Source organism: Natator depressus, chromosome 2, assembly GCF_965152275.1.
Source record: "Natator depressus isolate rNatDep1 chromosome 2, rNatDep2.hap1, whole genome shotgun sequence".
NCBI classification, from domain to species: domain Eukaryota; kingdom Metazoa; phylum Chordata; order Testudines; family Cheloniidae; genus Natator; species Natator depressus.
The window spans coordinates 117,017,126-117,041,510 of record NC_134235.1 but is presented as its reverse complement, the minus strand read 5'-3'; the positions used below and the strand labels follow the sequence as shown (position 1 = coordinate 117,041,510).

The 24,385-nt window shown below is 36.4% G+C and overlaps 1 protein-coding gene and 1 non-coding gene across 2 annotated transcripts in view; one reads left to right on the top strand and one right to left on the bottom strand.

Annotated features, from left to right (window-relative positions):
• The window catches only part of EXOC2 (exocyst complex component 2), a 187,969-nt gene that overhangs the window by 24,729 nt on the left and 138,855 nt on the right, over nt 1-24,385 (top strand). Inside the window, exons 3-6 of the mRNA XM_074944943.1 lie at nt 1,158-1,334; nt 2,865-2,991; nt 13,575-13,688; nt 17,772-17,896. Of these exons, the coding sequence (XP_074801044.1) occupies nt 1,158-1,334; nt 2,865-2,991; nt 13,575-13,688; nt 17,772-17,896 (543 nt within the window). The remainder of the gene's footprint in view (nt 1-1,157; nt 1,335-2,864; nt 2,992-13,574; nt 13,689-17,771; nt 17,897-24,385) is intronic.
• LOC141983590 (small nucleolar RNA SNORD77) lies at nt 21,297-21,424 on the bottom strand. The gene has a single exon (XR_012638428.1). It is a non-coding gene; the product is annotated as a small nucleolar RNA SNORD77 (small nucleolar RNA).

Below are 24,385 nucleotides of genomic sequence, written 5' to 3'. Positions count from 1 at the left end.
AAATGAATTTGCCCAGGTAGAGGTGTTGTGCTATCTGATAAAAACCTCAAACCTGCCAAATCTGTCAGCTGTGTACGGTCAGAGAATTAAATTGAGAAAAGAAAATGTGAAATGTTTGGGGCTGTGCGTCACATGCTGACCTTTTTCATTTTAAGTATCTGTTAAATTGGTAAGAGTTTCTAGAAATGGAAAATACAAACCAACCCAATTTAAAAAAAAAAACCCTGGCATTGTCTGATTACAGTGATGTACCATCTGTACTGGGGCAGGAGCTAATCTAGACACCTATACCTGAATACTGAATAATTTAATATTTTTGCGGTGTTTTGAAGCTATAGAGGCCGATCAGCAATGCACTTAGTACGTAGGGAGAAATAGTTTCAAAAGCACCTAAATGATTAGGAGCTTAAGTTCTATTTTCAAAAGTTCCTACCTCCCACTGAAAATCAATAGGACTTAGGTTCTTAAGTGACCAATGTGCTTTTGAAGAATATACCCATGATTTCCTTACTGTATTGGGTCTACAAAGTGCTATAGAAGAGTTACGTATTTGTAGATGTATTTTTATATTTTAATTATCTATAACTAGGCTTGGAAGGATTAGATTTTTATCATTAAATGTCAGTAAACATTGATTTCACTGTACATACAGAAACCCACAACAAATATTTACATTGATAGTAATCAAAATGTAAAGATAGGCGAAGTACGAAAAATGCTGCTTGAGAACTTATTAGAGTCAAAATCCAATTGTTTAGATTTTTGAATTAGACTTGTTACAAATGGATTAGGGAATGAATAGTAATAATGGGTCTGATTTGTTGATTTAAGGATATTTACTTTGTATATTTTGACATGTGATGTTGACCATTTGTCTTTTAACAGTTTATAACACTTAATAGTTTGAATCTATTTGCCATTAAATAACTGCTGACTGCCACCACCCATAAGTTTCCACAACTGTGAAAGTTTAATGCATAAAAATAGGAAAAAATGCTTAAAAATAAACATCAGTATTATCCATCTAAATTATAAAAGACAGGGTTGGCAGAATTCATTTATTTGTTTATAACATGTCTAGATAAACAGAAAACTAACTATTATAAGACAGACTGTATTTTCTTCAGTTTTATTCACAGTAAGTCTTTGATTTCCAGGTTTAACAATCTGCGGACACAACTGTCTCCTGACTGCTGAATGGATGTCTGCCAGTAAAATAGTGTGTCGAGTGGGACAAGCTAAAAATGATAAGGGAGACATTATTGTCACTACAAAATCAGGTGGCAGAGGAACTTCAACTGTTTCCTTCAAACTCCTGAAACCCGAGAAAATAGGTATTTTGCCTCATTCAAACTTACAATTATTTTTGCTAAATAATAAAAAATTGACTAGATGTTTTGGGTTTTGTAAATAACATTTATTTGTAAAATTTAACCCACTGGTAGTTGTTCCTTGGTCACTCTTTACTTGTTTAGTACTTGCAAAATATATACTAACAATACACATTTTGGGTTGAAATCTGACTTTTAGGTGTACTTATACATTGGTCATTGAAGGCACCTGTTTTTCTGAAAGTGAAAACTCTTTGATTTCCTTCACACACTCCTACCCTTTAGAATTGATATTAATGCTTGCAAAAACGATAGTCCCAGTTCTTCAGGTTCTTTAATGGGCTGTTAAGCCTAATGAATCAGTAAAAGACACAAAAGGAATGCGTGGACAGTACACCTATAGCTCCTTCTGACTGTTAATCCTTTTAAAAAGGGAGTTGAATGTTGGACGCTGTTATAATTAAGCAACATTAGCAACTAATACTCAGTAAGACACACAAAAAAGACCTTTTTGGGGATATTTCTAGTGTGTTGTTTAATAATTAAGAACGTTGTCAAGTAGTCTAACCGCAAATTTCATCTACAATCCTGTCAAAAATGTCCTTTGGATTCTAGATTTTTTTATTCAATCTAGCTCATTGAGAAATTAGGACAGGCACTGTTTATATAAGAGTCTACACGAAAGCAACAGTTTAGGTTCTTGTTTTCTATGGTTCCGATGGCAGTTAAATAACACATACTTTCCCCAGAGCTGTTCTAATGTTTTACAATCTAAATGTTAATATTTCAAACTTTATTAGAAACTCGTGGGAGGGGGAAGTCTTGGGGGAGGAAGAAATCTGTGGTTTGCCAAACAGAAAAAGACTGAGGGCCAGATTCTCTGCTGCGTCCAGCTTCAGCTGGGTGCATCAGAGAAGAGAGCCGATTCTCTGCCGAGTGCAGGTTGGAGCAGCCCTGGCTTGCCTTCCTTTCCCTGAACCATGACCTTGACATGCTCCCTGTGCTTGAGCTATTGGAAGGAAGCCAGTTTTCTCTGCTCTATGCTCATTGAGGACTGCCACATACTGGGGAACTTGCTAGCTAAGGGGCTTGTGGCCAGAGTTGACTTTTGTTCTGGCTGAGTGGTGAAAAAGGAGGAATCTTCCCCAAAATCTATGAAAAGAGAGACTGCCACATTAACTGCTGGTATCTCTGGCGGGTGACAGGGTTGGAGGTGATGAGTAAAAGACTTTGAAAAGTGCTATTTTATTATTGCCTGTTAACTTGTCCGCATTGGTACTTTGTATCTTAAACAGAACAGTGCAGTCTGTGAGATGTAAGATGTGATGCCCTGCCATTGATACCTTTCCAGCTACTCTAAGCAAATAGTTTAGCATAATTGTATCCAGGTTGTTTTGCTCTGTATCTTCCAAAATATTACATAGGCACGCATTTTATATTTTTCAGGCTTTTTCAAATTAATTCAGTATGGCCGAAGTTGATGGTGCTGGACAGCCTTTGTTGTTTTAAGGATATGTGCTTTGTTTTCTCTAGGTATCTTGGATCAGTCTGCTGTCTGGGTTGATGAAATGAACTATTATGACACGCGCACTGACAGGAACAAAGGGATTCCCCCCTTGTCTCTACGTCCAGCTAATCCGCTTGGTATTGAGATAGACAAGTGAGTACCAAATGCCTTTAATCCACTTTCTTAGTGGTTTTTTCTATACATCATTATATGAATTCCAGAAAAGTTTAACAGCTTAGAGGGTGGGGAAAGACAAGAAAATTCAATTAGCTGATGGCACAATACCTAGTCTTCAGTGGTGTTTGGTAATCCTAATTTTTGTCTATATTACTAGGTGATTGATAAGAACGTCAGATAATCTGAGGGCCTAGTTCATTGAACCTTGTGATGTTTACGGTTTTGGGATTGGCAAATAATTTAGGGTCTGAGGGTTTATACATTGCAGTTATAGAACTCTGTGCTTGAGTTCTGTGGGGCTTTTAAGCATGTTTAGATAGATCTCTCTTGCTTGTATTGCAATGTGAAATATGTTTTATGTATCCATCAACTAGTTTACTTTTACTGAAACATTAATATTGGTTTCTAACCACAAACCCCTTGGCTTTTGTTCACAAATATTGTAGACTTTATAAAATTGCTCTGTAATAAACTTACTCCCTTATTATAAATCTATCATAGGGCTTTGAAGGGACACTACTAGTGGCCAAAACATAAACAAACCTAAAATAGCATTTAGAAATAAAGTTCCTCGGAAGTAAGATATCAGCCCCTTCAAAAACAAAGGCTGTTTAAAATTAGACTATTTTACTATGGGATCCATTCTGTCTGGAGTGCATGATTTGTTTGTTATCTCTGTCCTGTTCTTCAGAGTAGCAAAGGAGATGAACTATTTCAGTATCTTCTCCTTCGCACAAGAATGGGGCAGCATGATGCACACTTGTGAATCAAGAAAGCTGAAAGTTCTAATTTTTGCCCTCTCTCAGATTTGACAGTGTATCTTTTTAAATGGTTATCATGACTATGTATGCATTTGGGATTTAATTAGGATATTGTCCCTTTATTCTTGCCACAATGCATAAAATCTTCTGTTAAATAATTATCATCATTCAAGTTTGAATATCTTCATTTCCACAATTATTTCTGTGTAATACTTGAATTCTTACTACCCTAAATCCTGGCAATTACTGTTCTCTCAGAGTCTGAATCCTGTTCCTAGTAAAATATTGAGAGAGTAATCATGACATGTCTAGAAAATCCAAACCTATTACATTGTCTGCTTTCCATTCATCTGTCAGTTTTGTAACTGTATCCAAACAAACGTTTGTCTGGCAAGATCTAGTCTTCATAAACCAGTGCTGCTTATTGCTCATGACTTGGTTATTTTTAAGATTGGCTTTATTTTGATAAACCCTCGGATACAGTCTTAGAACCTTACTGTCAAAATGAATTCAGATCAGCTTGGCTACGATTACTGTCACACGGATTGACAACTGCCTGAAGGGAGTGTAAACAAAGGATGTAATTTAACAAATGTTAAATTGAAAGAGGAGTCTAGAAGGGTACAGATGAGTTTAGTATTGGATCCAGTCTTACTTAATATCTTCTTTAATTGTGTAGTAGTAGGTAGCATGTTATAAAATGTACAGTTACTAGTGTGCAGGGAGTGGTACAAAAATAATACAAAAGGTTGTAGAAAGATCTAAAAGATCTGGGCAGAAAATAACAAGAGGTGAATTCTTTTAGAAAAATACAAAGTACGTCTGGGAAATTATAATCCCAAAAACAGATGTGTAACGGGGAGGAGGAATCTGGGAAGTAATAATGCTGGTAAAGACTTATCTTTAGGTGTGACAGAATTCAAAACAAATTTGTAGTGAGACATCTGAGCAAAAAGGACCAATATAGTTTTGGGCTGCATGTGTTGAGATATTCCATGACACAGCAGTGAGGTAATAACCATGATGGTAACTGGAATATTCTGTGATTAATATTGAGCACCTCTTACTAGAAAGTTTTTATTTATTTATTTATTTATTTGTACAAATTGGAGGATATTCAAAGGACAACAGAAATGGTTGTGAGGTTGAAAAGATTGGTTTGTAAGGACATTTTAAAAGCTATATAGTTATAGCTTAGCTAACCATTGATTAAGTGGGGACACAAGTCTGCATAAGTGCATAACCATCGAGGGAGGAGAGGTGGCACAATTAGGATTAATGCAATGAAATTAAGAAAGGGAAAACTTAGACCAACTAGCTATAAGCATAAAACTTTCTAATGATAAACTTTACTAGGCTTTGGAATCTTAGTGAAAGTGGTATGAGCTGCCCCATTGCTTGGCATATTTAAAACTGGACTAGGAGTAAGCCTAGTACAATAAAGAACAATCCTGCATTACCAGAAAGATGAACTAGGTGACACAACATCTTTGACTCACTTAAATTATTTAAACACCCACACAAGTTAGGATGCATTTCTCAGGTTTAATTTCAAGCTTTAGGAATGTGCCATGGGTGTGCAGCACTGGTCTGACTTTGTGGAATTTACATGCTCTGTGGGCAGCTTGGCTTGCTGCCTGATAGAGGTGGCGGGAAATGTCAGCATACTAGCCTGGCTAATAATGGTAGACAATAGAAGCATTTAAAGAGGACTAGCTGTGGAGGGAAAGGGGTGAAAAAGAGAGAGAAAATGGGAGGTGGCCGGGTAACAGGAGATGAAGAGGGACCAGAAAGCACGAGGCCTAGAGTAAAGACACAGGGGAAAAAAGGATCAGGCCAGAATAGCATGTGAGACAGAAAAGCTGGTTCAATGATGTAAAATGTCTAAATCACCTGCCCTGTGTGTTTTTAAAAAAACAGGCATTATGCTTTCTTCTTCTTAAACAAAAAGTTGCCTCATGTGGTTTTCTAAATATTATTTATGGGACCCTGTCCAATGCAAATGCAGAACTGAATCATGCTTTGTGAATCATACAGATTGGTATTTTCAAGATGGCTCCAAATATGTTACTCAGGTTTTAATGATAAAACATCTCAAGCCCTAGGAATGGCTTTTAGTTTTAAAAAACCCCAATGTTTAACCATTTGTACAAATGGGGAAAACGTATTTGATTTTGTGTATATAATCAGCAGATAAGAAAAAGTGGAATTTAATAACCCATAACAATTCCCAAATTATTTCTATTTATGTGAAAAGGGCCTTTGAATAATGAATTACTTGACAATAGTGGTGGGAATGCCTTCTGAAGCCGGATGAGTCTGCAGTCAGTGATTTCAATGTCACTTTTTTTTTTTTTTTTACAGCAGTAGTGTACATACAAGAAATGTACATATAAGTAGGAGTTTCATGTTGTCTTCATGACCAGTCTGTCTGAATGCGAAAAAGAAAGTGAGAGTTGTTGCTGCTTTTGCATGAGTCAGGATTTAATAAATATTTTATGGGTGTACCCAGCATGCAAGCTGTCATCTTTCAACCCGCAAGTTTAATAATTGGTATTTATTGGCAGTCTTTGACTGTTAAGTCCTTCATATTTTTAAAGTCGTAACTGCTGTTTTTGTACACATGGTGCCTTAGTAGTTATAAAAATGCAACTAAGTGCCTAAAAAAAATTAAGTTCATTTTGCAAGGAGACCAGGACTTGGTGATAAAAAGTTACAGTCATGACTTTATCATGCTGATTCAATATTTACAAACAAATATACATTCCTAAGACGATTTCTTCTCTGCTGTTGTCAGGTCTTTTTTTTTTTATAACTTCAAACATAAAAGCAGGTTCAAACTAGAAGAGGCTTTGTTACCCAGCTTTGGAACTCAAGTGCACGTTAGTGTGTTTTCTTCACCAGGCTTTGTTGTTTGTTCAAAATATTGAGTCTGCTTGTTGAATTCTAGCTTTGTAGTGTAGCCAGCACCTTGTAAAGGTAAAGCAAGAATTCAACAGAAATTGAGTTAAGTGTCTTCTACTTTTATTTGGTGGCTTGAAATTCAAAGTAGATCTGATTTTTTTCCAAGGTGTGTTGCTGGCTATGATATTATGGAAATGCAGCCAGAAACCCAGCAGAAATAGTAGTACCAAGTAGTGGCCTAGAGCTGGAAAACAGGGGAAAGTAACATAAAAATATTAATAAAAAGGGGTGGTGGTGAAGTATGTTTGATTTTTACCGTTTAGAATATTTTTACAAGAACAGATTGGGGTTAATGATTTAATGCCTAGAATTTTAAAACAGAAAAAGAAAAGAATTTACAATATCTATTTCATGATAAGTGGGAGAAATGTTAATGAAATTCAGACCTACAGACAACTTGTTTTGAATGATTACTTGCTCTATCAATAGATATACCTAGTCCAAACAGCTGAACAAGTTAGTGTGTACTACAGTTTTTTCTATGTAACCTTTGCCAGACCAAGAAAATGAATGCAACTGCAAAGCAACAACTGCAATCATACCTAACTGTATCTAGTGTGGTTAGAAATTCTCTTGGAATAATGTTTGTTGTTTTGCATGCTGCATGGGTCATCACTGTGGATCAGTCTCGTACATGAAAGCAAATGTTGACATGCTAAGTACATTCCACATTAGCTCTGTATCCACCCACTCAGTACAGATGCTTGCATCTTCCCACGGCCAGCTTCTGAAACATTTCAGACGGGAAGATGTAACAGACTGATCTTACACTGCCACCTAATGGAATATGTCAGTTTTCTATTGTGATATGAGAGAAGACTGTTTCAGTGGATAAATTCATCCTTGAACACGGCTAATTGAAATTTACAGCAGCAGATATGCAATGGAAGTTTAAATTTTTCTGCTGTCCCTTTTGCAAACTGGATTGCATTCAGTTATACAGATTATGAGATCTGCAGATGAAAAGCGCTGTATAAGTGGCTATGTATTATTATGCTGTACAAATATTGTAACATATTAGTTACAGCTTGTGATATTGAGCCATCAGTTTTAGCAACTTACTTTTCTTACAGTCTTTCACTGAGTCTCTCTTATAGCATTCTCCTATGGTTAGAAGCTGTTCTGACATTTCAATATCTTGTCTGTGCTGTGACTAGCCCTATGTCACATTTTGCCAGAGTGAGTCATTGCCTCTCTCCTGCTATTGCAGAGGTCCTTGTTAACACTTTGGATTTGTCCTGTTTAGTCTACTCCAGTGTCCTTTTTGCTGGTCTCTCTGCATGCAAGATTAACAGAGTACAGCTGGTACAAAATCCTGCTTCTAGGAGTCTGACTGATACCAGACAGAACAAGTTCATACAGTAACTCTGGTTTTGGCTTGTTTATGCTGGTTGACGTTCAGAATCTGTGTTTATTTTAAGTTGCTCCTCTTGACCTATGAAGTCCTCTGGAATCTAGTTCAAGTTACCTTTTAGTGACTGTATCCAGATTTTGGGCCTGATTTTAGTCTCTAAATGGGTTTATATTGTTACGTAGGCTGAAAAATCTACGACTGGATAGCTAATACTTTGTAAAAAAATCTTTAAAATAAACCCCCTAAATATGAGAGAGAAGCATTAAGTTGTGCAAATAGACTAGCTGTGTTCATTAGTACGCATTGCCACCTATTGTTCCACTTACTTGTTGTGTCTTTGTTTAAGTTAGAATGTAATCTCTTGGAGGCAGTGCCTGTTACTTGTTATATTTACAGAGAGCCTAGTCTGATCTTGATTGACCTCTGTGGTTATTATAAATAATAATAGTCTGTGTGTCTGTGCATGCACAAACTTGGTAACAGAATTTGCGAGAAGAGTTTGTATGTGCCTAGGTACATGAAATAAGAATAAAATTAGGTGAACATTGTTCTCGCAGTATGCAGTTACATTGGCAGATGCGGCATAAATGATGTTAACTGTATTAGACATATTTTCAATTTTGAATGCATGAATATACATTTTAACAGGGAGCAAGGACCTGTACCGCACTATGAGAAGTTAGGAGCATGCTTTCAGCACACCTGAGGGAAGTGGGGTCTAGATGATGACTTAAATCTCAGTCTAACTTTTGTTGTAGTTAAGATATGAATATAAACTGTGTAAAGTTGTAATGGTTTTATTTTTAAAACCCTTCAACCCAAGCAGTCCAAGCACTGCAGTAAAAAAGACTATTTTCAAAAGGTAACAAGGCTGTAATACCAAATTAGGTGTTTCAGTAGGAGTAAAGAGCCTTGATAGCAAAATCTTTACCTTCACTGAAGGACTTTGATATCTATCAAGGGGGAGAAAATCCTAAAGTTGTGGGTCATCAAAGAAGATTGACCCGCCTCCCCTCTTTTTCTATTATGACAAAGTCCAACAGACCCAATCCTAGTGATCTCCTCTACAATGGTGTGTGGATGTTAATTACGTCATTACAGCTGCCCAATGACCAAAGCATTTAAAGTTATTTCTCACACTCTCTCTCTCTCTTTTTATTTAGATTTAATGGTAAATTAGATGCATAATGGTGTTTGACACCTTGATATGGTCCCAACATGATCTCACTTTATGTTCCTTTGTGATGTGCCCCACACAATGTGCTGCTGTCATCACCGCTACTTTCCTCACTTAGGAAAGAAAGAAATATCCCGTTCCCAGTAGAGGTAGCTCCTGTTGCCTGGCCAGGGTGTTTTGAGGTAGTAAGCAAGTCCTTAAAAACCAGTTTGTCAATGGAATGTAATGAAAACATACACGATATGTGTGCAGAGCCAGTTTCTTTGGATACTTCTACCCAGACCTTGCTCTTTGATTCTCCTGAGTTCTATTTGGATTGTCAGTTTTTCTATCATAGCATGTCATGAAGACGGGAATGTTACTAATTCTCACTTCTTCACTAATCTACAAACTTGGTAGTTCTTACAAAAACAGCCAGTGATATTACTCCATTTCCCCAAAAAAGTTTTGTTAGACTTTACTATGGCACTCTGCTCATTACAAAGATATAAGATATTTTGTAAAACATGCTACTACGATGTATTAAACTCTACTTCATAATATTAGTGGACAAAGTACTCCATGATGTATTCTTATTTTAATAGTATATATAAACTTACTCTATAAATTGCAAAATTTGTTAATCTACTATGCATCTCCCATTCATTTCTGTGGTTCTATTATATGTAGTGTCTATGTTTTATCCATATTTGTGTGGTGTTGTCTTTGTACGTATCTAATTTATAATCCAAAATAAGTAAATAAACGTTTCAAACAAAAAATCTTCTAGAATTTTTCAATGTGGCCAAATGTCACACTAAAATAAACTAAAAGACAACTAACTTTTAGAGTTTTTTCAGGCTCTTTGTCTATTGTGTGTACAAACCAATTTGCGGGACTTGGTTTTTTTAAGCCTGAACAGACTAACTGGAGGGAGTACAGTACATTGAAATAAAGGCTAAGGGTTATATTAGCAGTATTTATGTTTGTTTGGTTTTGTGTATGATATAAAGGGAGATGTCAGTAATATTTTGTAGTAATAAGTATTGTCTCTGAGAGGTGTTTTTTGGTTCATTTTTAGTCAGATGTATGTCTCCGATACACACTCAGAAGGTATATCCTACTTTGATGCGCATGAATAAATCCTGTTTTCCCTGTGTGCTGTTAAATGCATGCATTAAGAGATGATACAGTACTTGAATGTCTAGTTTGACTCTTTTTCTTGGCCACTGAAAGATGAATCTTTAGCTAGATTGTTTATTGTTTGACCACAAGAGCTGAGATTGTACGTTTATGTATTTTGTGAGCACTATATTGTATTATAGTGATCCTATACATTTTGTTGGTTAAGAGGCACTCAGTGATCATCCCACTGTAAAAATTCTTATCCTAAAGTGTCCTTCCTGTTTGAAGACGTATAACACTGGGCTACTGTCAAGTACACCTGAACATCAGCATTTCCCAGGCAGTACAATTAGCATCCACAAAATCCATAATCATATCAGTACTGTAATGCATCTCACTGCATGCACATACGGATTTTTGTATTCCACATAATTCTTTCGCCAAAGGTAGAGAAAACTAATTTGGACCATGTTGTATGCAATCTCTACTTCTCGCACCCCCCGCCCCTTCTTTCCACTTCTCATGTTCTCTCTCTCCCACACCCCATCACTTAAATAATAATGAATAATTTAGACCATCCTAATTGTGTTAATTCAGTAGAGTAAAAAACTGTGTGCCAAAGGGTGGTGTCCTTTGCAACTCCTGGTGCTAATAATTCTCAGGATGTAAGGTATGGTGGAGCAAAGATAACGTTGTTTCTTTGCAATTCTCAACTCTTTTTAAAATACCTATCTTGGATTCACTAGTTCATTATAATCTGCATTTTGCTTTTCATCATACTTTTAAAATAAATGTGTTAGAACAATTCATCCTGGAAGCCTTTTGTAGTCCTCTTGCCTCTTTGAAATATGCTTACCAATAGTTTGTTTTTAAAATATCTTTCTCATTGTAATGTTTATTTCCAGTGAAATGGCTGTTGATACATATTTAATATCCTCTCCAACAGCCTGCTGTATATTCAGTGTCTTCTTCATTTTCCTTTTGGTCTTGCCAGTTTAATTTTAAGTGCAAGGTCCTGCAAGTGTGCTTTTTATTTGTACTGTGTGTTGCACAGATTAACAGCAGTTTGTCTAGTTCATATGCCTCAGAGAGGATTTTATTTCAGGTTCTGTGTCTGCATTTATTACTTCATTTTTGGACAACAGTTTTTAAATTTTTTTGGCAGAGTTTTGAATTAGTTTCTGATGGTTGGATGCAGCTGTGAGTAGAGAACTGGGGGTGATGAATGTCTCAGGTGATTTTTTTGATTTGGGAATTTTTGGCAAATTGTGAACATGTTTATGAATGGGAGAAAAATGGGTTTGATTTTAAAGTTATTTGATTTTAGAATAAATGACGTAAATATGCACTGAGCAGGGGGAAGGAGATGAGTTGCAATAGTTACTTGGCTATTGTAGCACTAACGCTGTTGTGGAGCCATTTTGCTACTGCTTAATTGGCTGCCTACAGAGAGTATTCCATCGCCCTGCACCAATCTCCTTTACTTGGGTGGACATAGAGTCCAGGATTCACCTCTTAATAGATTAAGCCAACATGAAAGATAGTCAGTGTTCATGATTTTTCATACGAATGTGGGAATCGTAATATCAGGTCTGTGGTCTTTCTAGGACAATACTGTATACTATATTTAACAGTGGCCAGTACCAGATGCTTCAAAGGAAGGTTAACCTCCCTCCCTAAAAACTAAACAAACAAAAAGCTCCTCAAATGAAATAACCTGAATATAAGGGAAGTTTCCTTCTAACCTTCTACATTCTGTATTTTTAAAAAATAAATTGTGCATGGGACAACACACCCATGAATTCAGATTATTTTTATCCTACCAATCAGATATATTGAAACTTTTTTCCCATTGGTTCATAACTTCGTGAGTCTGTGTTCCCTTTAGGCTGAAACTTGTTAACACAAAGTCTGGCCCTGTTTTGTAAATGAAAATAAATGAATTGAAATGTTTTGTATACAGATAAGATCATGTAAATGGAGCACTTCTAACAAATGTGGATGGAATGGGAAGATTTTTTATGAAATTCAAAAGACATTATTTTACACATACAATGGGAAATCTACCCACCACCCACATTTAAAATATGTTAGATTCTGGTGCAAACTTTAAGTCTAGAAATTCACTTTTGGGGGTTAAAAAGATCAGTGTAATTTCACAACTTTCACCATTTTGAATGCTACCCAGTTTAGTCTTATGGTGCTTATTATCCATTGAAGGTTTTAACCTTATGTATGAATTTTCCATACTTTTGTGGGTATAAGCAAAAGTCTTAATTTATTTTAAAATGAGTATGAAAGATTTTTTTCTACTTTATTTTTCTACGTGAAGTAATGTGAGTTTGAATATCTGTAGTGTATACTCATTCATGTATACATATCTGTGCTGTGTGTTTATACATATTGGACACACACAATGCGTGAGAGAGAGACATTGCCATAGACTTAAATGGGAGTTGGATCAGGCCCTTAGGGACCACCAGTCACTATTATCTAAATGCTGATATTGGAAAAAAATAAAGGGCATAAAAGACTTACAGCAAAAGGTGAGCTTTGCTCTCACTTTTCTGGGATTTAGTTGCTAAGTACTCATTTTGTACATTTTGTTTTATTGCATTATGAGAGAGTTTGAAATAAGAAGCTGGAAGTTTCTGCTTGCCTTCATAGCACACAGTCTTTATTTAACTAGAGTAATCCTTTTACTAAACATAAATATTTTAAAGGCCATATAAATTGACATATGCATTCTTTTTCAAGAAAGGAGAAAAAAATATTTGCATCAACAAACATACATATGATTTCTAAATGCAAATTATAATATTCAGACATTTAAAAGTTAAAAAAGGAGGTAACAGACTTAATTGTAAAGAATGTTCATGGTGATACTGTTTACTGTTAGAATTGCAGCTGTCTTGTGTAGCACCATTTTAATCTACTACTCCCATGTACATTAGTAAAATCCAAAAATAATTTACCGTTTTAATTTCAATTGCCTCTTTCCTAGATGTGTTGGATTTACCCTAGAACCATTAGTACCAGATTTATTTTGTTAGGTTGTTACAGTTCTGTGTTTTTATTCTGTTACTACTTAGTGTCATGATTTGAAGAATGGAACATGGGCTGTTGTTTTATGTAGTAATTTTTCTTATAACCTTTTGGCAGTAAACACTTTACTTTATAAATTATTTGTCTTTTTCAGAGGGAGATTTCCCCAGAAGGATTTGGAGGTACTGTTTCCTGGGATGAGTGCCGATTTCACTAGTGAAAACTTCTCTGCTGCATGGTATTTGATTGAGAACCATTCAACAACAAGGTTTGTGGACAATAACAATGTTTTTAAAACATCCGACAGTATTCGTATTGCTACAGTACATCATAGGTCTCAATGGTGGTAGTAGTGGAAGAATTGTTGTTTGTTCTGCAGTAATGTCCACAGGCCCTAGTCAGATTTTAGGCCCCACTGTGGTAGGCAATGTACAGACACGTAGTACAAAACAATAAGGCTTTTAATCAGCAGGCATGTGAAATGCTGTAATAGAAAAAGGTAGGACCCTCCAGTGAGATTCATGGGGTGAAGTTTTGGAAAATTTTGCCAGTGACTCCATCATAATGTTTAGGAAGAACAACTTATAGCTTTTGCTTGTGTGCAGACCTTCAGAATTGTGTACACAGAACTTGCTCTCATAGCCGCCTAATCCAAAGCCTATTGAAATAAGTGGAAAATGTTTCCTGATTTCAATAGAATTTTGGTCATGCATAGGATCGTGGTAGTTACATGGATACATTATGTACATACACTTTTGCATAAGCAACTGAACATGCACAATTCTGCAATTTTTCACTACAGTAGATGTAATGGAGGATGGAGCGCTGTTTAAAAAAATGTGAATTTTAACATTCTTGTAATGATATTAGCTTTAAACCAGGTATTGAAATAAAGACTTCATTTGGTGTAGTAATTTTCTTTTGCATTTTAGTGGGAGAACGTGTTCAGTTTACCAGGACCCAAGAAGGCTATGAACGCTTTAAATGAAAAGCACACAGTTGTTTAGATGGGCTTAGAATACTTTTCATTTACTTCTGAATTGAAACTATGACTGAAAGATCTCTAATGATAAGACAAAAGAGCTGTTCCAGTAGCAAGGGAACAGTATGTTCCAATACATGTGTAAGAAGAGTGTATTTGAAATAAAAGGTATTTGAGAGGAAAAATTACTAAAATGACTTTTCATTAATAGTCTAAGCTCTACGAGCCTGATTCTGGCATCTTTACTTATAGTGAATAGTAACTCAGTGGGACCACTCATTGTAATGATTGCAGACTTGAGTCCTAAAATAGGTCTTTGTGGTTACCATTCAGGAACTGTTAGCAGGACCTGGAATCTATCTTTTGGTTTACCAGGATTTAGCTGGAATGTAAGCAACAGAATGAATCCACAATCAACTCTGCAATAAAACAGTATGTTGATGAATAAAATACTGAAGTTGTGGCTATTGAGAAGATGCTGCTGTCCCTGAGTCGAGAACATAAATAACTACATAGACAACAACGTAGCTTGACATAAGCATACTTTCTTAACTGTTTCACATTGTTGTGTTGGATCAGTGCCTAATGATGCATTCATGTGTGAAGCCTCATGTTAAAATGGCATCATGTTACATTTTTTCTGCCAATATTAACTCAAGGCATGGACTCTGTCTTTCGAAAATAATTTGTCACAACTTTCTAAAAAATGGTTCTAGTGTAATACAAATTATTGTTGTATAGCTTTCTTTATTTACAGTATCCCATTAAGCTGGTTTTTTTGCATTGGGTCCACTACTCTGGACTGAAGCCATAATTCATAGGTATTTCTGTTCAATCCAATGGAATGGGGCTAGAGTGCACCTTTATTTTGTATTGATTTATTTCTAAATGGAAAGCACTTTCTGTTTGCCTGTTTGCTGAACCATGTGAACTCCTCATAAGTATAAACAAGGAACAAGGGTAGGGCAGAGTGAGGGAAAACTGAAAATTTAAAGTGGCAAAGATGCAAATATTCTTTGACTGGTAACAGCAAGGAAGACTTGAATGATAGATATGATTTGGTGATGTTTCAGAGGTGATTATAGATTGATAGACAAAGTTGCGGATTAAGGATAATTCTGAGTCTGCTGGATCTGTAACTATTTTCCCAAGGCTAGAAATTTCAGAAACATGGGACAAAGAAGACATTACCCAGGTGGAGCAGAACATCAGAGTTTCAGATATTGAGTCCTAGGAAGTTATGGAGTGTGTTTGATAGTCAGAACAAGTACATAAATGAGAACTAGAAGACTTAAGAGTTAATTAAGAAGGAGGGATATAATCAGGGACAATCCCTGCCTTGAGCTAATATTGGAAGAAAAATGTAACAAGATTCCATTGGGTAGGCTTTCACTGACAGAGAAATGATGGGGCACAAGGTTGGGATTTGGGACTCTTGACGCCTGTTCCTAACTTTGCTACTACTTTGTTGTGTAACCTTGGGAAAACTAGTTAGAGTAAAATTTTCAAAAATGCCAAAGTGATGTTTAAGTCCCACTGAAAGTCAGTGGGACATAAGTTGCTATGTCATTTAAGGTTTTTCAAAATTTTAGTTTTGTCCTCTCTGTACCTCAGTTTCTTCATCTCTAAAATGGAGAGAATACTCATCCCTTTTTGTAAAATGCTTTAAAATTTATTGATGAAAAGCACTATATAAGTACTAGGTGGCATTATTTTGGCCCCCACGTACCTTACTTGTGCTGTTGTGGTTTTTTTGTTTTTCAGAAGAACACAGCATATCCTTAATGTCCCTACCCTTTATTTAACCCGAGGTAGCTGGAACTCTGAATGTGTGGAACACTGATGTTTTGGTTAGCTTATGTATGATTTTTTCCTTGAAGGAAATTCATATTTTTTTCACCCTACAATTATTTTCCTGACAGAACGTCATAACAAGCATAAACAAATTCTTAAGACTTCATATTAATTTATCAAATAACAGGGAAATATTAGTCAAAAGAGAGCTGTACTGATTTTGTTGAGCCCAGCAGTCTAAAAGTGCTGCTAATAAGAAGTTCTTATTGTACACCCAAATAGGCCATTTCAGACAGTGAGTTATATGATTTCTAACCAGCAAATGGAAACGGGAAATAAAGCAAAACATTGTGACATCATCCCTGGATAAAGGGAAATGCCTTTGCACAGTGCACCAGTGCTTTCCTGTCTCGCAGCAGGTAGGGATCACTTTCTGACTGCCTGAGCTCAAATTAGTTAGTTTTTTAGTTTGTTCTTTCAACAAATCCTTTACTAAGACTTTTAAACTGACAGAGTTTTTGGTACTATTGTGTTAGGTGTATCTGCATTGGTGGATTTTTTTAATTTCCATCCCTCACTGTCTCCTTAAGCGATCATTGCTTAAAAAAATTTGAAATATCTTTGAAAAATTACACTTTTTTCTAATTATAATTGGTATTTCCATGCTTACTAATGGTGACTGACTAAGTAACATAACTTATGATAACTTTTCCCTGAATACAAGAAACAAATAGTATTTGTGTAGTGGTTAATCATGAATTACAGATATTATTACTTTGAAAATAAGCAAAGCTAGTTGAAACTAAATTTCCAATTTAAAAATTTCACTAAAGCAAAAATGGATAAGAAATCTACGAGTACTGGGGAGCAGTAATATGGAAATATATCTACTGTAGGGGTGACACTGGACAGTTAGTTAGACATGAATTTGCAATGCAGTAGAGTAGCAAAAAAAACCAGTAGGCTGCATGTGCAAAAGCATAAAGGAATGGAGCAGGAATGTGTTTTTCTCGAAGGCTTTGGTGCAAAATTGCATTTAGTTCAGGACCTCATTATCAGGAAGATGTTGGTAAATTTTGAGGGACTTCGGAAATTAAAAACAAAAAATGAATGGGGTCAAGTTTAGAAGAGTTAAATGTACATTGTTTGGCTAAGTGTACACAGAAGAAGAGAGGTAAATGCAAGTAATTATGTAGGATGGTACAGTGTAAGTGGATATAGCTTGGAGCAGTAGGGTGAAATTTAGAAAGGGAAAACTTAGGATCAGTATCAGGCAAGACTTCTTGGCTGCGAAACCTGTGCAGTGGAAAATCTCTTCTACGAGAAGTGTTGGAGGCCCCTTATTTCGGAAAACTAGATTGTGCAGAACTCTAGAAATGTTACGTGGAGAACAGTTCTTCGTTGGCAGGAATGTGTACCAGATAACCTAATAAATCTCTCCCTTGTCTAATACTCTGTGATATAAAATACTGTAAATTACAATGTCCTGTGTGCTAAATTTTAATACATTACTTTTATTGTATCAATCCCTTTTCATTGTATCAATGACAATGTTTCTTCTTTGCTTAATTTCAGTTTTGATCAGCTCAAAATGGCAGTCATGAATCTGAAGAAGCAGGCAAACAAGAAAAATGAAGGGAGTCTAGCATATGTGAAAGGAGGTCTCAGCACTTTTTTTGAAGCACAAGATGCCCTGTCAGGTAAATTGATTAATGATCATCAGGAATATAAAGGACAAATCAAATATTCATATACAAAATCTATTTTAACTTACTCATTTTAAAGTAAAAAAGTATGGAGAAGGAAAATAGATTATGACAAACCTAAAATTCCAAATGATCAAGGTCTCAAGATAGGACTGGCCAGCTAGATGTACTAATCAGTGAAAGATGGACATCAGAAAACCTGCTAGGTATCAAAATTATTCCTGGAAGATTGCAAAATCTACAGTATGAAATAATCTAATGAAATCCAGAAGAGCAAGAAAACATACTGAACCAGAGCTGACAGAAAGAAGATAAATTTCAGACTTTAGGAAAATAGTCTTGGTGCTGTGATGTCTCATCCTGAATTTAGATTGAAATGGTTACAAGTGTACAATAAGTTCTGACTTGAGAAATCAGGCCAAGAATTTCAAAAAGAACTCTAGTCTCTCAATTTTGGGGTGACCAATTTGATAGAGAGGTGTTATTTTCGCTGAACCCATCCACCCACCAAAAAGTAAGGGCCCTTTAAGGTGTTGCAAGATGAGCATGCAAATCTGAGCACTCCCAAATCACTGTTCAGTTGAAAATCTTGGCCTAAGGCTATTTTAATAAGACGAGAAATGATGAGACAAAATCTTTTGGTGGCAGGTTTGAATGATGTAACTAAGTAGAGAAAAGTAGAGTAGTGACACTACTATCATTTTAAAGGATCCTAGTACTGCTGGTCAGGTTCTGGTTACCTTTGCAGTGGTTCTAATGACCACGTTTAAAGCTTTCAATAGCTTTTAGAGGTGGGGAGGGGTCTCGTTCTCTTTAGGAAGTGCATCACAGAAATGTGACACTGTGCTTGTGGAACATTTATAGTGTGTTACTGTGTTTATGGATCTAGTAACTGCCATAGATGTTTAATAGTTGCAGACAAAAGTGGAAGAGGAAAGAATATGCTGAAATGTCATTTTAGAGGACTTGTTACTTCCAACATCTGTAACAGACTTTTTCTTACATGCAAAATGCTGATCATTTTATTTTTTTCAGTAATCTGAAATCACCTGGGCAAATCTGAAATCCTAATTTGTAAATAATCCTAAATCTACACGTTAATGTGAAAATTTGACTTTAATTCCCTATGATTACACCCAAATACTTTTTGCTGTAGAGATAATATAATCTCAAAATATACTCCACTCCAGTTCAGCAATTCATGACGCACTTTTCCAACAACAACAACAAAACAGTAGTCCTGATGGATATATGGTAATTCTGCATGTGACCTCTTGGAAGACTATTTTGGGAATTTCTCTTTTCTCTGACTTGTGAAGTCTGGGTGGGGATTTGCAGACTAGTCAATGCATTACACCTCTACCCCGATATAACGCTGTCCTCGGGAGCCAAAAAATCTTACTGCGTTATAGGTGAAACTGCGTTATATCGAACTTCCTTTGATCCACTGGAGCGCTGCTTTACCGTGTTATATCTGAATTTGTGTTATATCGGGGTAGAGGTGTATCTTAAAGTGTGTGTCTTTTCAGTAAGACCCAAAAACTCGTCTGCAGTTGTTTCTCTTGTCCCTTCCTTGTGAGTCCAAGCTCCTTAAAACCAGTTTCATAGGAGATAAAGAGGTCAGAGAGCAAGCCAAACTACAAGTTAAATAGAAGAGTACTGCAGATCTTGATGTCACTTTGTGCCTATCATCAGCGACATGCTTTGTGTCTTCCTCCCAGAGACCCCTAATGAGCATTCAAAAGGAAACAGACTTGTAGTTTGTGCCAGTGTAAACAGTGAATTTAAAAAAAATCATTGAGAGGAGAAGAATGACCCTGATGCTGTTGAAAATTAGCATCTTGAAGGCTTTGAATCTCGTCCTTGCATTTAGACCTGTAGCATTAGAACTGGAGGGCGTTTTGTATTTGATTTCTAAAACTAATTCTTGGGGAGGACACAATTAGAGCTACGGGAATAACTAGTTTTTGATTTGCTGGCATTTTCGAACAATCAAAAATGTCACTTAGGGCAGAACAAAACGTTTCCTTTTGACAAAATAATTTCATTTTGATTGTGACTATATGTAAACGTTTGATTTTTTAAAAATGAAATTTTGAAACAGTTATTTTGAACCAAAAAATAGAAACATTTTGTTTAAAAAATGTCAAAACATTTTTTTAAAATGTTTTTAGTCCCCTGTCCCATCCCCAATCAAAGCAATTTGGTAAAACTGACACAAGTCTGCAGACTGTTTGACACCAAATCTGCATTTTTCACTAAAAGATTTGGCTGAAAAATTCCATCCGGCATTAGTTACGGGCTATTCTCTTTCCCCAGTATTCAGTCAGCCTCTCTTCCCATGCTCCCCATCCCCACTGGCTCCTCATCCAGTCTGTCACTGTTCTGCTGCTGTTCCTTGACCCAGTCTCTTTATGCAGCTGCTCCCAGTTCTTCCCCCTGCATCCTGGCTTCTCATCAGATCTGTTTTGCCTCCATCTTTCTCCTTCCTGGGTCCCAGTTTCATTGTCCAGCCAGTATCAGAGTACCCCCATCCCAATACCCAGTCTTACTCTCCCACCCCGATCAGCTTCCAGTTCCAGTCTCCTCCCTCCTTATCACACTCCTTGTCCCACTCTTCTCTTGGCAGGTTTGGCTCCTGTCTGCCTGCATTCAAATCAGGCAACTCCCTGTACAGCACTTTGGCATCAGTAGGGGAGGGCATTCAGAGTTCAGGAGAGAGAGCCTCCCGGCTTTCAGTTCCATTTCCTGACCAGAATCCAAAACAGCCTGCAGCATCCCAGAGTTGCAATTGCAGGGATAATCCTGCTGGCCTGAGCAGTAGCGTGCCAAGAATGGACAAAATCTTTGGAGATTTTAGCTATTAAACTCTAGCATGCATTTATGAGCATGTGCAAATTGCAAAATTTTGAAAGGCATATAACGTGGCCAAATTATGGGTGGATTTTAACAGGGATGGCAAAAGGCACATCCATGACAGAAAGGCTACCCTTTGACCAAATTTCAAGTTCCTGCACCAAAGCATGGGGGCGCTTGAGTTTCTCGAAGAGAAGGTTACCAGAATTTTTTAACGTGGACAAAACAATTTATTTTTCTCTAGCCTCATTCTCAGAAATGGCTGAAAGTTTCCAAAAACATTCAGCCTGAGTCAGAGACCTGGCATGGAACATTTCAACCCAATCTCTTCATCAGAGTTGTTTATATTCAATTACAGAACCCCATTACACTTAATTGTAGGAGTTTATTATTATTTGTTGATGTTGTAGGTTATTCTGTATTAATTTGCATAGGGAGTTATAATGCTGGTGATGTCTTCCCATGCAAGTACAGTGGAATTTCCATGTGATATTTTTCCTCCTTTAAATTCTAAACACGTCTTTTTGTTTTTAAACTGAGCTACATCAGAAACAGCTGATATTTTAAAGCTGAAAAGTGGCTTCAACGTAATCCTTAATGAATATAAGCTTGATTCTGCAAACTTCTTCACTAAATATCTGTTAAACTATTCAGCTGTCAAAGTATCACATGAACTAGAGAGAGAAAATACATATTAGATCACATCTAGTCCATCTCTTCTGCCAATACAGTCTAAATGTCCTGCGTTTATTGAATTTCCTCCACTTCCTGACAGGAAATCCATTAGATTGTGGAATAGCCTCCCCACAGGAGGCATTTCATGATAGTCTAAATTTTCCCTATGAGTTTTATCCCAATACCCTTATATTATCCCCAAACAATTTTCTCCCAGACTTTGTTTACTCCTCCCAATTATTTATAAACTATTACCATGTCCACCTTTTTACTGTTTAACAAAGCCACCTACTTCTCGTTCTTTTTAATCTTTCCTCTTAAATCGGTCTTTTTTGTCATTTTTGCTTTGTTTTCTTGAACTCTCTGTAATTTGTTGTGAAATCTACAGAATTAAGAAATCACCACATTTCATAGCATTCTATTTCTCAATGAAATTTTACTATGTCACCTGACCCCAGGTGTTTTGTATTTTCATTTAAGTATAAAGTGGAAGAACAAGTGTGTGTGTACATTTTTAAGCTTACATTTTTAACAATTTTTTAAGATAAATGGCCTGATCTTGCCTACAGTTATTCACAGATTTGTGTGTGACTGGTCCTGTTAGTAAGGGCTTGCTTACTTTATTAAGTAGACTGTCAAAACTGATGAAATCTTTACATCAATTTTAATGTATCTTTACAAAAAATAAATAAGTGAAAAACATAAAAAAGAGTTGTACCAAAAGCTGTTCATTACATTGTGCAATTTGGAAAATGTTTACTAAGGAAAATAAGAGGTCAAGTAGGCTGGACATATTGTTATTTGGTTTAATTTCATGGAAAATAAGATTGCCTTATCAGATCCCCATGTCTCTTTGTCCGTTAGCTTGGCTGACAGTTTGACAGTAACTTTGCTATAGAGGAGATGTTCAACAGGAAGTTTGCTTTGTCAGTGAAAGGAGGCTGTAAACTGAGCTGAGGGGAACGAGGTTCACCTCGACTTGACCCATTTGTCAGCATCAGTTATGTAGCTGGTTTATTTCCCATAATACAAATGGTAACCTAGAAAGTAGCATTCCAAACGGGGCTACTGTTCATTGCATCGTAAAGATATAATGTTTTATTGCCTTTGACAGACCACATACCACCATAAAAGATTCTGGAGAGATAGTAATCTAATATATATTTTAAAATACACTCTTTAGAATCTTTACACTGCAAGATTTCTTTTTAGTTAAGTACAGATTAGAGAAATACACATTTGCATTTACTGCATTACCTGAATTTGCAAGCGTGTGACAGTCACATTACCAGTTATCATTGTTCCTGCCTTTTGGATATGTTGAAAAATTCTAAAATAAGTTATAGTTTGAGATTATGACTCTGATTAGGGCAGCTTTGCACAGCTCATCTAGTGCAATTCTGCTGCGAAACTGGTTTAATCGGCCCTTGGAAGAACCCACTAGAGTAGAGGGATCCTTGGGTGGCACAGTTCCCCCTTCTCCCATGGCTGAGTCAGGGTGTGGCCAAGGGAAAGTGGGCATGGCCGGGGCATCTCTGTGCCCTGGTGAACCCTGTTGTCCATAATGGATCTTTGGTTGCTGAATGAGTTAGAGCAGCATTTAGGCTATTTTAACTTGCACCTAGTGACAGGCCCAGAGCAGAATGATTCCAATCCCAGGTGAGTGAAAAGCCATGTTTGCAGACCACATCATGCCCTCCTTTGCTCTCCCCAACCTTGATTTGAAATGGACACAGCCACAACCCACCATTTGGCCCAGTGTCAGGAAACTTATGGTGTGGTATTACTACTGCTTAATCCAGTTTCTCCAAAACAAAAGAAACCACTATGTAGTCATTCAGTTCTGACTCAGTCTGGGGTCTTGGGAAACTAACAACTGATGTTTGCCTGCCATATAAATGTTCCTTCCTGTTGGACAGTCTGAAGCTATCCAAGTACGTTGTGCGTATTTTCACAGCACGCTAGTAATGCAACAGATGTGTTTGATATGATACATTCATTCTAAGGTCCTGCATTTTCTATAGTTTTTATTCATCAATCTAATTTTGGGATGGAATTACAGTTGAGAGCTTTAAAAAAAAAAAAATAGTATACTGGCTGGGAAGGTGGAAGGGGAAATGTTCTGCCTACTTGTCCATGGGCAGCCACACTGTCAAATTTGGTTGTCTGACAAGAAAACCCGTTTGTCAAATTTTCATGCTGTGGTTTCATTCTGAACTAAATTAAATATTATTGCTGCTGTTATTGTCTAATGACAGTAACATTCTTTTCATTCTGCTTGTTTTGTTTTGGTCTGTTGTCCCAGGGTTACTCATTATTCTCTTGTTTTTAGTGTGTAAGTCACTAGGTCTTATATATTAAGTTTTAGCTTCGCTTTAATATAAATTCACACTGGTTGGGCAGAAGCATATTAGACTGAGAGTCAGAAGTGAGACTGTATAATAATGTATTTTAAATCCAAATAAATATCCTAATACTTTAAATAATATTATGGACAATATCCATCTGACTTGAAATGTTCATACAGATTAGCACTAGTCTAGTCCCTTCTGTTGAGTGCTCTTGTAAATTAATATTTTGTTCTTGGTTCCACACCAAGGTAGTAGAGCATAGCCTTGCGTGGGTGTAAACCATCTATTATTATTATTATTATTTTATTATATTATTTATTTCATATTATGGTAGCACTTAAAGGTCAACCAAGATTGGGGCCTCATTGTGCTAGGCAGTATACAGACAGTAAGATGACACTTGGGCCATTCACTAGTATCTACATCAAGTACTGGAGTACTTTCTTGGGGGGTGGGGCTTGTTTTTATTAAATTTATTGCACATTACCCATGCTCTATTACTGCTGTGCTACAGGACAACGAAAACAGTATTTGCACCAAGAGCAGTGTATCCTGAAAGGCAGATGGTCTGATAGTTAAAAGCTTTTAATTAAACATGCAT